At 37.3% G+C, this 18,077-nt stretch overlaps 1 protein-coding gene across 1 annotated transcript; it reads right to left on the minus strand.

Annotated features, from left to right (window-relative positions):
- Positions 1 to 3,683: 3,683 nt before the first annotated feature.
- On the minus strand, positions 3,684 to 11,591 carry rdh8a (retinol dehydrogenase 8a). The gene is made up of 6 exons (XM_043226026.1): positions 11,268 to 11,591; positions 8,473 to 8,634; positions 6,463 to 6,642; positions 6,177 to 6,270; positions 5,277 to 5,460; positions 3,684 to 5,117 (listed from the first exon to the last, which is right to left on the minus strand). The coding sequence occupies exons 1-6, from the start codon at positions 11,437 to 11,439 to the stop codon at positions 4,890 to 4,892; spliced, it is 1,020 nt and encodes a 339-aa protein (XP_043081961.1). The 5' UTR covers positions 11,440 to 11,591; the 3' UTR covers positions 3,684 to 4,889.
- Between the last annotated feature and the right edge of the window lie 6,486 nt (positions 11,592 to 18,077).

Below are 18,077 nucleotides of genomic sequence, written 5' to 3' on the forward strand. Positions count from 1 at the left end.
AAATGACATGAGGGTGATTAATCAATGACAGAATGTTCATTTTTGAGTGAACTATCCCTGAAAGGCCTGCAGAAAAAGTTGTGCCCGGACGATAAATGTTCCCAAAACCTATGGAAGACAATATTGCTGCTGATTATGTCATAACTATTTTGCGGCACCACAATGGTCCGTTAAGAATAATGGTCTTGTTTAATGAGATTTGTAACTCCTGCAATCGCTCAATTAGTAAAGAGGTCCCCCACTGAATACAGGGAACCTCGGCCCTCGTTTTCCAAATCAGACACATCCCACTCCAATCCCCAGCCCCCTGCGCTCCGTGGCCCACATCCCGTCCAAAGATTCGGGACACACAGCGGCCCCTTCCTCCCCCTCTTGACTGCCTTCCATTTCCCTTTTGATTGTGATTGACAGATTCTTTGTCCCATTGTAGTGAGCTGTCGCCTCTGATGAAGACACACACGCACACACATGCATAGGAACGCGCGCTCTTGGACTTGTTGCGGCAGACAGAAGGGTCTGCCGTCGCTGATACGTGAATGCATTCGTGATGTACGTTTCCAGGCGTTTATAAAGCCACGACGTGCTTGCGTGTTGCCGGATGTAGGACGGATGGGCTCTGCGCGGGCCGTCTGCGAGCTGCGCCGTGCCGAAGGTGGTGCTGCGGCTGAGAGGGACAGCTGGTGGGGGAGGCCAAAGGGATGCTCAATGTTGTCTGAAGAGTTTGTCATTAACACAGCTCCTCAGGGATGGGAACCAGGTCACATTCTCTCACTCGGCACAAAGCAGTGTGTGTGTGAGAGGGCTGGGGGTGCCGAGGGAGGGTGGCGGATGGGGACTAGGCCATGACCTCTTTATATCCATCAACATATCATTGGCCGGGTGTGCGCTGTCCAATCTGCAATGCGTCGGAATGTACTTGTGCGCTCATTTTGGTGACTCTCCGCTTCTTCTCTGCATCTTTTGCTCTCACTTTCTGTTTCCTGAATTTTCCCATTTCTTGTTTGTCGTCCTTGCATAGTGACTAAAATTCACGCACGGAGGACTGAAGGGGTTCCCGTACTCTGTATATTCATAATAAAGAATAGTAAGGGCCGCATGATTATGACAAAAATCATAAATGATGATTATTTGCTTAAAATTGTAATTGCGAATATTAATTAGGAATGACACAATTTACACTGAATGGTGTTTATATCATTGTTTAAAGCAACTACGTCATATTTTTAAATGAAAATACACAAGTTGAAAAACTTTGATTACTTTTCTATGGTACAGTACTAAGCCTCAAATGTCAGCTTTTCTTTGGATTGGTTTCTTCTTCAAATAAAAAAAAAAGAAAAGCGGAAAAATATGCATGCTAAACTGTAACTAAACTGTAATTACAAGAAGATAACAAGAAAAAAAACACCTCTTAAGCGCTCAGAATAACACAAGATTTTTTCCTTATTGAACAATTATGTAATTTTGCCATTCATAATTGTAATTGTGATTAGAAATGGTAGGGCTAATGTATAAGGGATTCAAAAAAAAAAAATAACAGATTTAATTACATGCAAGTTTTTTTTTAAATAGTCCTACAAGTACAATGTAAAAACATGTATGTACACAATAAGTGCGTTGTATCAAATGCTTAATTTAAATGTAAGTACAGAGTAGTAAGTAATTTGTGTCTGTTGAAAAAAGTAGGTTTTATGTAGTGTGGATTTATGTATGTAGTATTAATGTTTTCCGGATGGTACTGCATTCATCATGGTGTCATGTGACCTAAAGTGTCAGATGTGTTGCTGCATTCACAAAAAGCGTCCTTAAATTTCAGAATTCCCTAACAAGTAGCACGTCATACAGGTAATCTGTAATTACTGTTTTATGAATACTGTTAATACTACTCTTTTCACATACTGTTTTTGCCTATTATGTATGGAAGGATGTGATTTTGAATGCAGCCATACAATACTTCTCAGCTGCATTGTAAGGCTGTTAATCAAGTAAATCAAGTCCGGTCTCAATTTACAGGTTTCTTAATTTCCATCATTTTGCATATTTTGAAGGTGTAAAAATCAAAGTGTAGATAGTCACTTTATATTCCGCTAATGAAAGAATTTTTAACAGTGCGAGGCCTGAAACTTTTATGAAGTAGCCGTGCACACTTACTAGTCTGTCTCAGTCAAGTGTTCACCCTTGAGGAGGAGTCGTAGAAGCCTTTGAGGGACTAAGCAGGACACAACTTCAGTAGGATACGGCACCCATAGTAATTAAAAAGCACGCTTCCTCTGTATAGGGCTTCTTTATTTGCTAATGTACTCTGTCGCCCTCTGCTGGTTCAAAGCAGATGTCCGTCCTCTGCTGATGTTGAGTGTACCGCAACAGTTTTGTGGCTGTTTCCTCGGTGTTTCCAGTGTTGGAGTCAGTGTTATGTTGTTCTAAGCTCAGCAGCTGATTATAGACGCAGGAGTAAAGAAAATGAACGAGGCACGTAAAAAAATAGCATGTAGTAATCAGAGCGAGTCAAATATGCAACAAATCACTTCAAACTACACGCTTTCAGAGCAAAATGAGCAGGTTACAGTGTTAGTCTAGTTTGGAGGGGCTTTTCCAGTGTATTTAATTACAAAAACACTTTGTAATCTAAAATATTTATTTACAAATTATTTATTTTTTTCTAAACCATCCTGTAAAGACAAGCACCTGCTAGATCATCTTTAATATTTTGCACTTTGCAAAAACATTTGCAGTTTTAAGTTCTTAAGGACTCAAGAGCACTAGGCACTACTTAAAGAAAACAAAACGTTGAATGCATGTCATCTTTTGTGCCTAAAATTTTTATTAAACAAGAAATTAAATTATGATGAATATAATTCAATTAAAATAATAAGTCATGCGTTTCTTAAAACAGCCGATGATACAGGTATAGGTCAAGTCTTGTCATATCGATATACTGTAGAAAATGGGACTCCACAAGGGAGTGTAAGAAGCCCACATTTATTTTCCATCATGATTAATAATATGATTAAGTCTTACCTGGCAAAATCATATAAACAAAATCTAACTTTTTAGGTTTTAAAACTTTTAGGTTTTAATCTTTTTTTTTCTCTTCTAATGCTTGCTGATTAGCTGTTAAACTTTTCACATTTGGTTGCAAGATTAGCAAAATTGAATCGCTGTACACTTTATGTATTATTAAAATCCTAAGTTCATTTACCTCCCCCCACTTCAAACCTGTCACATCTGTTTTGCTTTCAGACATCGCATGCATTACTTCTGCAATGAAAGTGATCAGTCTCTTCTTCTTTATCCTTGCGTTCCTCTTATCTTGCTGTCCTTCTGCTTTCCCTTGGTCTCTTTATTATCTTTTTCCTGTCTGGCCAACTCAGCTGATCTAACATATGATAACTTTTCTTCTGCTGTGTCTCCTCCTCTTAAGTCGCACTGTCATTTCCTCCACAGTTAGGGATTCTCTGATCAGGATTTTTGCAGCTGATACCAATATCAATTTCTTGTCATCGCTACTGGCTCGATACCATTTCTGATCATTTAGGGTTTATGCAGTATAAGTGATATTCTGTTGATTTCCGTTCTTTTTCCCCCCCAGATAAAACAAGACACGTTTCACTGACTGTATTATTTACAGTCACGTTGTGTATTGTTATTTCAATTGAGAATCAAATAAATCAGCACAACGAATATTATTTTTACAATAAACATTTAATAGGTCTTTAAAAACAGAGCTCGTCCTTACGTAGATCTCTTCCCCTTAAATTGAATTAATAAAGGTTATCCGTCATTCTTCTTACACTTTTTTTTTTTCTGTATGCACTTTTTGTACATTGCGCCATTTCTCACATCTAGGTTTTCCACCAGTTCCCTTACATTAATGGGAACCCCCCCCTGCATCCACTAATCTCTCTCTTCCCCATATCTGACCACCTTACGTTTTTCAACGTTTGCCAAATTTCCACCTTTCTTTCTCCAACTTTAATGTTACATTCAATTAGCAAGTTCTCATCTCCCTGGAATCCTCGCACATTTCATTTCTCAGATCTGTCCTTTAATGGTTTTCACTACTTTAATCAGGTAAACGTTTCCTTCTAACGTATGTTTCTTTCGCTCCTCATGCATTTTCTGACTCCCCAATGCTGGGTGTTTCTCCCTCCCCCCCCCCAACTCTTTCCCTTTTCCACACTTTCCCTGCCATTTCTGTACCCATGCAGACCTTTGGTCAAAAACCCCAGTTCCTCACAACACCCACATTTACTATATTCTCAGTACCTAAGCGTAGTGTTCAGCATTCCCAAGTTTGTTGTTATATTGTGACTCCTCAGCAGTCAGGCAGCAGCAATGCGTCAGTCCTCTACCCTCTGAGCTTCAGACTTGTCTACTCTCAGATGTGTCTCTGGCAGTCGTGTTTTGATCCAGACATCCAGTACTCTTTCGGAAGACGTCTTAATAGTGCCTCCTACCATACGACAGTAAAAACACAGAAAGCTGGAAAGTTCCGTCAACGTCGGGGAAAGAGTTAAACAGACATTTACTTGTAAATCATTAGCACAAATAAAGGCAGCTACGTGATTCTTTTTTCAGTTGAATCATGGCCATCATAAGCATCACAATTAGCTTTTTTGAATGGTCCGTCATGGTGTACGGTTTGATTTATAAACTAGTTTTTCCAAAACAGACAATCACTGTAATAACTTAAACCAGTTTACTCTTTTAAAACGATGTCTGCTTTGACAGCAACTCACTTGATTAAGTGAAAACCTCCAAATTATTCGTGTGCAGATGTGTATAAATGTGGATCGTTCCTTTGAGGTATCATATTCTTGTGTTTGATTTGCGTCCGTTCTGCTGTAAACTGAGGGAATTGGGAGAGCGTGTCCTCACTGCTGCCCTCTTCAGTCAGGAGAGATGGTGCGTCTGCGCAGGCAGCTGCAGGTCAGGCATTTGAGGATGCTCATGGTGATGTGCATAAGTGAGCCGAAGTTGAAGAGCAGGTTGTAGAAAGTGTGCACTGAAAGTCCTCCGGTCTCGTCTGCGTATTTCATGGCCACTATAGGTGTGTAGAGGCTGTTGGTCAGATTTCGGAATCGGGGTCGGCTGGATTCAATCACTTTCTTGGTGCACTGGATTGTGAGTAATTAAAAAGAGAATAACGGTATTAGGTTTAGTGCGTAAATGAAAACCTGCGGAGATTTAAAAAGTAGCATAGGACAATTAGAGCTTGTTTTCAATGCATTGAATTTATAGCGTTTATATGTTTGAAGTTAAGCAGCGACACATACTTTTGCAATGTCGTCAGGGGTTTGTCCCAGTGCCTCGAAGATATCGATGGACGATGGTATGTATACGTCTTTGAAGTATCTGACTGTGTCCGCATCTGCTCCAGGGTATTCCATCTTGGCCACTTCTTCCATCATCTTTGTTTCAAACTCTGTATGCACAGGGCCTGGCTCAATCAGAGAGAGTCTGGGAGTATAGAAGGAAGGCTACATAAGCACCAGAGCACACTATAATGACAATAAGATAAGCCTGTTTATACCAATTCTGATAAGCACAACAGGTTTTCGGTACCTTGTAAATAAACGTATTAATTTTTAGAATAAATTTTACAGGCATTTTAATGAGAGTAAATTCATAAAGTTAAGAATAAAGTCACCTTTTTCTAAAAAACAACATTTAAAGGCCTCTCTATACTTACTGAATACATTAATTTTCCATAGATATAAATAAAATAAAGATAATACCGGTTTTGTCATTCCTTCTCAAATTTAATGTATAACTCAGTGTGTAGGTTGCCATTTCTTTCTATTTAACTTGCTATCAATTTTCTAGTTGAGATATATTTTCTAATACTTCTGCTGTAATTATAGCAAAAATTCTAATGCTATATATATATATATATATATATATATATATATATATATATATATATAAGAATAAAAAATTTAGATAGCATTTATTTTAAAATAATTAATTTATTTAAATATTATTAACTCATAGCCTGAAGCATCACTCATGATGATTTTTTGAGTTTCAATAGGGGATGGTACAAATAAATAAACAAATAATATTAATGAAAATATATTGTTATGGTAATAAACCCTTGTTTTCGACTTTTTAATTCTAAGAATTCCTGTCTCGACATGCACAGGCCCTCAATCAAAAGACTCTGGGTCACTTACTTCACATTAAACTTGAGCAGCTGCACAGCCATACTCTCACAGAAGCCCTCGATGGCGAACTTAGAGGCCGTGTAGACATCGTTGAATACCACACCTGCAGATGAGTTCAACAGAGACATATTCAGCGATCGTGCCATTGTTCTGCTGCCCAAACCATATGTGCCATATCTGTCTGTCATAATGCTCTTCAGCTAAGTGCAGAACTCTGAATGGCTCTATTGTCCAGGGCTCTGACTGTCCAGCATTCAGCTGTGTGACACAGAAGGTTTTCAGTCAGTCTTCCTACCCTGCAGGCCCATTACGCTGCTCATGACGATAATGTGGCCGGCTCGCCTCTTCTTCATGTCCGGCATGACCTCTTTTATCATGCGCACAGTTCCGAAGAAGTTGGTCTCAAACACTTTCTTCATGTCGTCCATGCTGATGCTCTCCACAGGGCCCAGCAAACCCACACCTGCGTTATTAACTGGAAAATCAGAGAGGAAGGAAGGGTGGTTATGCTCTAGGCCAGCGTTCATCTATGGTGACTGCATATCTTTTAAATAATATTAGTCGGCAAACACATTTACTAATTATCTATTCGCCTGTAATGTTAATTCTCAAATTATGTTACATTAAATTCACTCAACAGTTCGTACCTCGGCTGAAGAAGGTGGTGTTTATAGGCTTAGAAAATATTTTATTTGCTCTGTCCAACTCAATTTCTTTTTTTGTAGTCTGGACATGCTAAAAACATATGAAATCCAATTTGTATAAGCCTTCGAACGTGGGCTTGTTCGAAATCCTATTAAAGTTTTTTCTTAATGCGTTCGAGTCTGAACAGTCAAATAGGATTTGCGTGTCTCTTTTATTCGTCATGTGACTGGATAATACAATAGGTGTTTCGTTAAAAACAACAGGTGGTCATTATGTGACCGTTGTAATCACATCATGTAATCACTGCTTTAATGTGTTTATTGTTAACTAACGGCATGATTTGTATAATCTTAGGACTGCATATGTATGTCATTAAGGCCATCGCCTTTGATAACCAATCTCTGTTTTAACTTTAAAAAAAAATTGACTGACCGTAAAACATGTCAATGCATTTTGTTCGTCTTAAGATGCACACAGGTAATGCGTTTTTCTAAGGAAGGTTTATAAAATGACTGTGTGTGTGTGTGTACTTTGCACATTTATTGTGTAATACACACACATGTATGTATATATTTTTAAGAGAAATATGTTTAGAGAAATATATTTATACATAATATAAATATACACATGTAAATATTTTTCTAAATATATCCTGTATATGTGTGTATTTATACATAATAAATATACACAGTGCACACCCAAAAAAAGATATAATAATTTGGATGTGTTTAATTGTGATTGCTTGACAGCACTAATAAACAAATACTTGCAGATAATGAATGTAAGTGCAATTAAAGAGAGTACACCTTATAACGTTTAACAATTGCGTAAATTTAAAAAAAAGTGCAGCTTTTAATAATGTGCAGTAATGTGCATTATTAGAAGTTCTAATAATGTACAAGTTGTGCTTAAAAAGTAAAAACAATTGATGTGTTGACATACTAAACTACATTTAAGTAAACTTTATTATTACTGTTATATTATCAATGTCATTTCAGTAATAAGTTTTTTTTTTTTCTTTAAGTATTCTAAGTGGGAATACAAGTTTAGGATGTTAAAGGTCATATCAAATATGTTAGATTTTAGCAAACAAGGAGAGATAACTGACATGAACCCATAAGTCAATGCCTTTTTGGAAGTCTACAATGCTCTCTTAAAGTGACAGTTCACCCAAAAATGAAAACTCACCTTGAAGTCATTCCAAATCTGTGCAAATTTCTTTGTTCTGCTGAACACAAAAAGAAGATATTTTGACGAAGAGCCACTGACCAGTTTTTTCCATACTATGGAAGTCATTGGCGACCAATAATTGTTTGTTTACCACCATTTTTAAATGTATCTTCTTTTGTTTTAATAAAGGCAAACCGGTTTGGAACCACTTGAGGGTGAGTGAATGAGGACAGAATTTTCATGTTTGGGTGAACCATCCCTTTAACTGTACCCGCAGTTTCAGCATATTTTATTGTTTGCAATAACGAATGCTAATGAAACACAATCAATGGCAAAACATCCTTTGCTAAATTCTTGTAGTTACACCTTGTCTCATTGCTATTGCGACCAGTGTTTTTTCTTTTTTTTTTTTTTTTACAAGCCCAGTTTTCCAGATTTCCCCTGCAGTATATGAACAAAGCCTAAGAGGTCAAAGGCACAGTGCACTCACTGAGAACGTCGATGTGGCGGTCTTTCACACTGTCAATACACTGCCTGACTGAGTCATCGCTGCACACATCCAAGGACAGCAGCGTCAAGGTCTTTCCGTATGTGTCACCCGCCGCCTCCACCAGCCGGTCCTTCTTTCTCAGGTCTCTCATAGTGGCAATAACTTTAAGACAAGTGACAGAGAACCATTTTATCATCAACAAAGCAACTGAGAAATGCACAAAACAGTTCAATAATTACTACTAAAACTGCTGTTTCATCACTGATTACTGTGAAGCCACTTTAAAACAGTTTGTATAGGTAATAGCGTTCTAATAATAATAATAAAGGTGACTTGAGTTGAGTCTTAAGACGCTTTGTCCTAAAATCACCGCAGAGGTGATTGCAGTTAGATTTAATTTGATCCCTTTCATCTTTTTTTAGCCCCGACATATATGCTGACCCAAACAAAGCACTCAATCTAATCAGTGGTAAGTGTTGCTTAATTAAACTATGGCAGAAAGATAAGCTGGAGAGATTAACATTAACGCACTTTGCACTTTGAACACCTGAGGGGACACTGACCTAAATCAAGTGCCAATCCCAGATGTAATAATAAGCTTTCTGAACATCATTCATCTGTAATTCTTCTAGTTGGATTTGGAGTAATCAGTGCTATCCTTATAAAATCATTAGACATAGTCATCGTGTGATATCAGTGATCATTATAAAGACATGCACTATCATTTAAATATAAATAAGTATTTGGCAAGGATGCAAAAATGTATCAAACATGACAGATATAAAGATATTTACTAAATATTTATATTCTCACGAATGCTGTTTTTTTTAAGCTTTCTATTCATCAGAGAATCCTGAAAAAAAAGCCTTTCGGTTCATACAAAAATATCAGGCAGCACTGTTATTAACATTAATAATAACAATAGCATCTATATCTTGAGAAGCAATTCAGAGTGTTTTGTGAAGGATCTCGTGACAATGAAGACTGGAGTAATGATGCTGAAAATGTAGCTTTGCATCACAGGAATAAATAAACAGTTAAATTATTTTAATATAATTATTTTAATATCATTCTGATTAAAAGGGAGAGCATGCTGGACTTCTTTCAAAAACATAAAAAAACTTTATTTTTCCCACTCATCTCTTTTCTAGCTTGTAATACGTTGCCTTGTCGTGTTACATGTTACTTTGTTGCGGTCCTCATTTATAATTCAGTAACTCAATAACTACATTATTCGGTTTGAACTTCAGCATTTGCTTATTTGACGCTGTCGGGCATTACTTTAACAGCGTCTGTCTCCGTGACACTACCGCACCCTGAGTATATTGATGTTTGATTTGCTGATTAAATCATCTCTGATTTTACAGATAAAGCTGAGCAGCCTTCATAGCGGATCATAGGGTTAAAGCGTCATTCATTCGGCAGATTACTGCAGTCTGTCAACAGACAGCATCCACGATCAGTCACAGCCCAGCTGCTGTTGACAAGAACCGGTTAGCACGGGTAGACTGTAACGCATCTGTAAGGTGATGATGGAGACGCAGCTGCTAGGAAATCTGCATTCCTGTCCGCTTAAACCAGATGCATTTATAAAGCGTAAGCTGGATTTGACGAGAGAAGAAATTAATTCTTACGACACACAAAGCCTGTGTGGCCAAACTAGGCCACAACATAAATGTGTTTGCGAGAACAAGCGCCTCATTGTTAAAGCTGTTGTTTCGGAGTAAGTCTTGAGGCAGATTAAACATTCTTGAATGAGCCGCTCTCTCTTGTAATTGGATTTTTTTTGGCTTCTTTGAAGCTGGCATATATCACTGCTCCTCATTATAACCAGAACCAATGAAATGTTTAATCTCAGAGGATTTTGTTTTTTTTCTGAAAAACTGTTGCAATGCTCTTCGAATGAGAACAGAGTTCAAACGGAATTCATTTAAAAGATGAAAAAGAACCAAAGGAGTGGGCTCGAATGGAAAAGTTCCTATTCCGATATTGTTCCGTTTTAACGTCTTCGTTTTAACTTTTTTAAAAGCGTCCCGTTCGTGGAGTAAAACAAGGGGACTTCAATGTGGGACTTTGTGTAAAAATGACTGTGATAACTAACCAAAGCTAAAAGTGTCACTTAGTGTGCTACTATATCTCTCAATCCACCAAGGGCCTCATGACCTCTGCCGTAAACCAAACGGACTGTATTTGATTGACATTAACGAGTCTCTGGATGTAGCCGAGTAGGAAATAACCAACGTCCAATGGTTTTGCCCCAGATGAAGTCTTCAGACGACCCTCGCTTTAGAGCCCTCACTTGTACAGGTCTCAAACTTTGTCCCTCTCCCAACACTCATTCCAGTGTGTGAACTATGGGCGCATTAGACACGGCACTAAACCAGGGCAGCGGTCTACAATTCACAGCCATAAAGGGAGCTTTGTACTGGAGAAGTCACTTGAAAGAGAACTGGCAGTCTCTTTATGATCTCCGCCTGGCAAGCGGTATCCTTGCGGAGCCGTACCCTGGAAACTGCGCTTTCACATGATAATAAAGAGCCTTTGGGTTTAGCAAGGAAAAAAAAAAGTGAATGTATAATCTTGCGCTCGGGGGATGAAGAGACAAGCGAATTCTCCAACAGCAGCCTACACAGCGGCGTTATGTAATGAAAATGCCCAACGCGACACTATCGATTAATAGCGACCGCAAGCACGCGCGTAAAGTTCTAGAACCCGTGGACGTTCCCGAAAACAGCCTAAGCGAAAATAGAATGTTCGAGCGCTGAAGGAATTAGAACGCAAATGAGCGCGTTTACCATGGTAACGCTTGAGTTCGTCTCTGGCCAGCAGCACGGCGATCCGCAGTCCGATCCCAGAGGAGCAGCCGGTGATCAGCACCACTTTCTGCTCGCCGCCGCTCGCCATGGCAACTCCCGTGTCAGCCGCGAGCTTGAAGCAGCGGACTTTAAAAAACTTAAAGCGGATCATGCAACTCGGCGCTCATGTGAGCGGGTTACGCGGTCACATGGCAGACAGAATCGATTAGTTAAAGGAGGACGTAAACACGCATGCTTACTTACGCGAGCATCAGCCTTTACTGTACTGCTTTCAAAAACAAACAGATTAACGCAGTCGGATGCATTGGGAGCTGTGGGTGCAAAGGGGAGAGAGGTGTGTGTGTGTGTGTTTGGGGAGGGGGCGGGGGGTCTAAGGCGAGAAAAAATAAATAAAACAAGTAAAACAAAAAAACAATCAAAAGTAAACAGTTTAATTAAGCCTATTTAATTAAGTCATTACTTCGCGCCTTCTGGTCTGTTAATCAGTGTACTGAGAGAGAGCATGATTTTAAAATGCTGCAGTGTATATTGTGTATAAATTGCTTAATGAATTCATTTTTTTTTCCCCAGTATATGCCTATTTGATGTTGCCCTCCACGCAAAAAGTTATCGTTGTTATATGTTTTGTTTTAGCGCGTTCATTTTATTTTTAGTATTATCTAAGACTGTTTATAATTGCCACGAATATTTTCTACACTGATAAGTGAGTAAAGCTTCTTTTCTTAGTAATTGCATTAGTCTGTACCGCCACCTGCTGGTAAAACTTAGTACAACACACGCGGCTTTAACTCCCATGACATTCCACGATGGGTGACTAATTTAATAGACATTTCCTCCCCAAAGACGCCTAGAAATGTTTGGTCGTGATCAAAAATTATGCCAGGGAATGACATGGTTTCTGACAAACCAAAAATAATGCACAATCATGCGTAATTTCCACACAGTGAATAGTAAACTTATTTTAAGTGTAACAATTCATATTTTTAAAATGAATTTTCATAATTTAAGAAAATGTTAATAGACGTTTGAAAAATTACACAAAAAATAGGCGATGAAGGCATAAAGTGAATTAAATTATATAAACCAACAGTATGGTGTCCATGACAACATATTGAGAATTTTACAGTAAAACCAGATTATTAAGAGAAGCTACAAATCATGCTTGACTGTGTCAATTTCTTTAAAACTTGCCACAGTGATGCAAATGTGCTCTGGGTGTTTGCCAGGGGCTTTCTATAGCCTACTCTTGTGATCGTGTTGTGGATGGTTACTAAGGTGTTGTTGTGAGGTGGTTGCTATGGGTTTTCTGTTGTCACTGTAGAAGTCTAAAGTCAGAAGAGTTTGCCCAAGTCTCTATAAAACCCCGGTCCAAATATTTAAGACCTAAGATTTGAGATCATGGCCTAAGGTTTTTCATTCACTGGACTAGAGTCTCTTAAAAGCATAATAAAAGTTAAAAGTTGCATGATACGATACAAAAAAAGCACGGCTAAAATGATGTTAATGTTTATGCATATGAATCAGGGATGGGTGATGGCCTCATTACCCCCACATAGAGGCTGCTTTTATAATCTGTTGGTCCTTGATTGAATATTTGTATGCTATTTGCCAGAAGATGCAAGTGAAATAAGTCTATAACTATATGGTCTTTAGGAAAAGATCTGGTCTGTTTGAGACAATAACTGAAGTCGTGGATGTGTGGGCAGCTCATAAGCTGTAATGACCTCCGAGTATTTGATTGCATCGTTCAGCGCAGCGCTTCAGGACACAGCAGCTCCCATACGAGGCTGGGATGCAGTCATGAAGCTCATGTGACGCATCTATCATCTGCTTAATCTCCTTGTTATCCTGTTTCACGAGCAGCTTTTATTACGTTCAGAATCATACAATAGGTTGGGATGTAGTGGAGAAAAGTGCACTTGAAGCATAGGTATAAAAGTAGCTTCAGAAGTGTATAAACAAAACCTATAGACCTCCTATAAGCGATAACATGAAAGTACAATCAAACGGTCAGATTTTAGGGTTAGGTTTAGTACTGGGGCTTGGAGAACGTTCTCAACATATGAGCTATTTCAATCTGATTGTAGGGTAGTTAATAGTTAGGATTACACAAATGTTATTCCAGGACAAACAAAAGATAATGATGCAGGTCATGCTTGTAAAATCAAAGTCACCATAGGAATCTAGTCTGGATTCATCTGATTTACATAATACATAATACATAACCCATCATTTGGATATCACATTCTATCTCTGAGTCACTTGAAAAACTGTGCTGGGTTGAATGAGCTAGTGTAATTCAAGCCTTAAAAGTATTTTTGAAAATAACAGATGATTAACATGCAGATGATAGAATATTGTATTTTATAATGTAATATGTTTTAGAATTTTGAGAACTACCTGATCTGATTGATATGCAAAATTTGACTTTGGCGTGTATCTGCTTTTCATGAGACATATATATATATATATATATATATATATATATATATATATATATACTGTATGTATATATATATATATATATATATATATATATATATATATATATATATATATATATATATATATATATAATATTAACTATGAGATGACATAAAAATGTACTTCAGTCCTTCTGTGAACTATAAAACATTTTATTTTAATTCTAATTAACATAGATGCATGAAAATATTATATTTAGTTCTCACAAGTACATATTTCCTTAATAAATCTCTATGAAAGTAAGTGTTTTTCTCTTTGACAAAGGTAGAACAGGGTCAGAACTAAATATACAGTCACAAATGTCCTTTTCTGAGAACTGTTTAAAGCAATTTTATTGGCAGAGGATTAGATTAGTTAGGTGAGTCGCAGTTTGGAGTTTTTGAGAGGTGTCAAAGTGCAGATGCTAAGAATGAAAAGCGCTAATGCGGAGGTCGCGCGTGTTTGGACATGCTGTTGTGACCACAGCTGCAAGGCTGTAAAGCCGAAATGAGACCGACAAACGAAGTTTTATATTTAAAAAGTATGAAAAAGTAAAATATTTAACTTGAGCCAGTCGCACAGCCACGGACTAGAAAAGATCCGCTCTGCAGTTTTCTATGACTCTTAGCATAACAGATTAGCTTGGGTTGATGGGGAGGATGGAGTTTGACGCTTTGCATATCTGCTGTGTGGAGGCTCGGTTTGTTTACAGAACGATCTGATACGCCACAGGCCTCTCCGTTTGTAGTTATTGATTTCTGTCAGGCCTTTTAAAGTTTCTTCCTGAGGGCCGGCATTGTTTTCCCAGCATGGATTCCTGGCCTGCTCCAGCCCTCTCAGGATCAGCCCTCATCCTACACGCTGACAGAGTTACACACTGGACGCAAGTTTAGCCGTGCAGCCACAAAACCCACAAGTTCACCACAAAATTGGGAATGGAGCGGTTCAGTATTCACATATAAATCAGTATTCATATTTTAGGCCACACCGCATCAACTGGAACGAACTTTGTTGTGAATTGTCCTACTTTCACTTGCAAACAAAGAAATATGCTTACTCTGTTTCGGCAGTTGACAACGGTTTTGCTATTGTTGACTAAAACTGTTACAAAATTGTTTTTGGTTGTTGAAATAAAGCTGATATCAAAGAAAATTTAAATATTGGACGAAAAGCTTAAACTTAAAAGTTCAAATTGTAACCCTGGCAGCTGACTGAATATATATTTTTATAAGCCTGGTAGTTTTATTTGTGGTTTAAAATGAGAAATAAATAAAATATATACAATAGAAGAAAAAAGACTAATAAAATGACAAAAGCATTTAAAAAATAATAATAAAAAATACTATAAATCTTTTTTTGAAGTTGTAAATAAAGAGATGACTATAATGTGCGTTAAATCTTTTATTTGTAATTATTTGTGAAACGTCCTAGCAATTTCCAAATGAAAGTTTCTACACTGTTTTCTTTTCAGTGTTTATTAGTAATAATAATAATAATAATAATAATAATACCAAAATAATGGTTGACAAATGTTTAGGGCATTTGTGGTCAGTTTCTGGTCAACAAATGAATTAAGATGTTAATAATAATAAGATATATGAAGTGGAGAAGTTTGTTTCTCAATCTATAGTTTACGCAAATGGAGAAAATGCAACACTAGTAATTTTAGCTGACATATCAACGTGGGCTTTATTGGTGTGTGTGTGTGTGTGGGAAAAATGACACGGTGTTAATTGTTTTGGTGAATTTAGCTTTTAGATTTTCCTTGCTCAGATTTAATCAGTCGCATCTGAATTTGAATAAGGGAAAAGGATAGATGAGCGGATGGCTATGTATGAGGCTCCCTGCTGTGCCTTTCCTCTGCTTCTGGAGAAAGTAGACAGGTGTGTGTGAGTGAGTGTGTGTTAAATGGATGAGGATGAGTGCCGGGGAGGGAATTTTAGCCTCTAAGCTATCACTCTGGCATCTTACACAGGTTTAGAGAGGGATAAAGAGAAAAGGAGAGTGTGTGTTGAATAAATAAGCAGCAGTACAGGCCTCTGCTTGCTGTTGTCCTAAAACACACTCTCTTTTTCTGGCTGCTTTCATGCGCAGTTCTTTCTCGCTGTGTGTCCACGTCAGCTTAATGCAGAGCTTGAATTTAGAATGCATTATATATTTTTTTTTCTTTTTACTTTGTGTGACTGTCTTATCTGGACATGACATTTGACCCTTTATCTCCCGCCTGTGACTGCAGTTCAGTGGCTCTTCTGGTTTCCTGTCTGTGAAGATGGATTCCCACAAACCGGTCCAGCACACTGACATCATGCAGTTTTTCCCCCTTGGCTCACTTGTTTCCTAGATGAAATAAGAAATGACAAAAGAAAACAACACGTTTTGATTTAGATGTTTCAGATGCATGGGTCTGGTTTTTATTTATTGAGCGTTGAGACCGAGGTTAAAATCTCAACATAATATATAATTTTCTTATTAAAAAACAAGAAAAAGTCCAAGTGAACTTGACAGCTATTTTTATTGTGTAGAAAAAAGCATGTTTGACATGATCATAGTGATAACTGCTGTTTTGTTCCAGAGGGAAAAAGCTTTTGAGCACTATAATGGTAGATGATGACAGATTTTTTTTATTTATTTTTTCATCTGTAGATGGAACCTTTTTAGCCAAAGCGTTTTTCTTTTTTCATTCAGCTTAACTGTAACATATCCCAATATTTATTTATTTATTATATTTATTTTATTATTTAATTTAATAAAATTATAAAAAATATAAAATTAAATAAATAAATTAAAACAAAATGTAACGTAATAGTAAAACAAAAACTACAAATATTTTGTAAAATGTAAAATGTCAAATTAAATTTTCATTTAAATTAACTATAAATCAGTTTATGAAATACAATTAAATAAAAGTAAATTAAAGAAATTAAAATACAATGTAAAGTTAAATGAAATGAAAAGTAACTATATTTATGAAATAAAAAAATTTATAAATTAAAACAAAATGTGAAAGTAAAATTTAATTAAATTACATTTGAAATTAAATGAATGTAAAATGAAATATTCCATCTGATCTATTTGCTGATTCAGATGGGATGTTGTTATTTAATTTATATTTTTTCACTTTGAATGATTTTAGTATTATCTTCACACGCTGAATGAAATGATTACTATTGCTTTGAAATGTTTACTATTCACAGTTGGTTTTGCAGCCGATTAATTAAGTTAGATGTGAAACTGTTCTTTGAGTGAGAAATAGTTCTTATGTGCCCACTGTATAGACTGCAGGCTCTTTCTCTCTGGGCAGCTGGAGGCGGGTTACAGACACATTCACAAGAATGTTTGCTGCAGGTCAAGAGTGCTGCTTTCTGCTCTTTTGTTTGCTGTCTGCTGAGGAGGTGTGGAATGCAAACTTCACAAAAGCAGGGGGAAGAAAAGGGAAGGATGACGAGAAAGCAAAAGAATATGTGCCTTTTAATAAAAGGAGGAGACGGGCTCGCAGAGAAGAACAGAAGAAAGAAAGAGAATGAAAAGCTGTAGGAAGTGGGCAGACGGACGAAGAGAAACGAAACACTGGATGGAAGACAGCAGCGCATCCGAGTCTGGAAGTGTTCATTGATTTACTGGCTCATTAAAAAAATTGATCCTGCATGCTAATGATTCCAGGCAACGTCACGCTGGTAATCATCAAAATAAACACCACACTGAGAACTCCTCCCTCCACCCAAACCGGCTTCTTACAGCAGGCTTTTTCCACATTAAGAACTAACTGTGCTTCATTACAGGAAACCTGCTCCTCCTCTTCCTGAGAATCGAATGTTTTCTTCTTCTTTAAGAGGTATTAATTGTCTTTTTATGAGGTCACTGCAATTACACTGAGAAGCTGTGACTGTTTTTTCCCCTGCATTAAGTAGTTTATAATTGCGCATCTTCGAGCTTTGGGTGCTTGCACTGTCGGAAAATAAAACTAATGACATTAAAGATGCTTAATTGAGCAATTTCAGGTGTTTTCTGGGCTTGTAAGTTGTTTACAGTATTCTAATCAAATCTACACCTAGGTAGAGTCTCAGCACAATCCAGACCACCTCCTTGCACACACACACACACACACAACCTACATCCTAAAGATGACCCCTCAATAGCTGTGACATTTTTTCTCAGACACTTGATGAATGATCGTGAGAAAATCTGTGTGGGAACTTACCCAGGAATTAGGAAGGACACCGATTGGTTCTTTAAAAATAATAAGCTGTTAAGCGGTAAAGTACAGTAAGCTGTTGTGTATTGTAGAATTGAAGAGCTGCTAACTAAAAAAAAAAACTGATGAAAAAT

Source organism: Puntigrus tetrazona, chromosome 3 (genome assembly GCF_018831695.1).
Source record: "Puntigrus tetrazona isolate hp1 chromosome 3, ASM1883169v1, whole genome shotgun sequence".
NCBI lineage: Eukaryota > Metazoa > Chordata > Actinopteri > Cypriniformes > Cyprinidae > Puntigrus > Puntigrus tetrazona.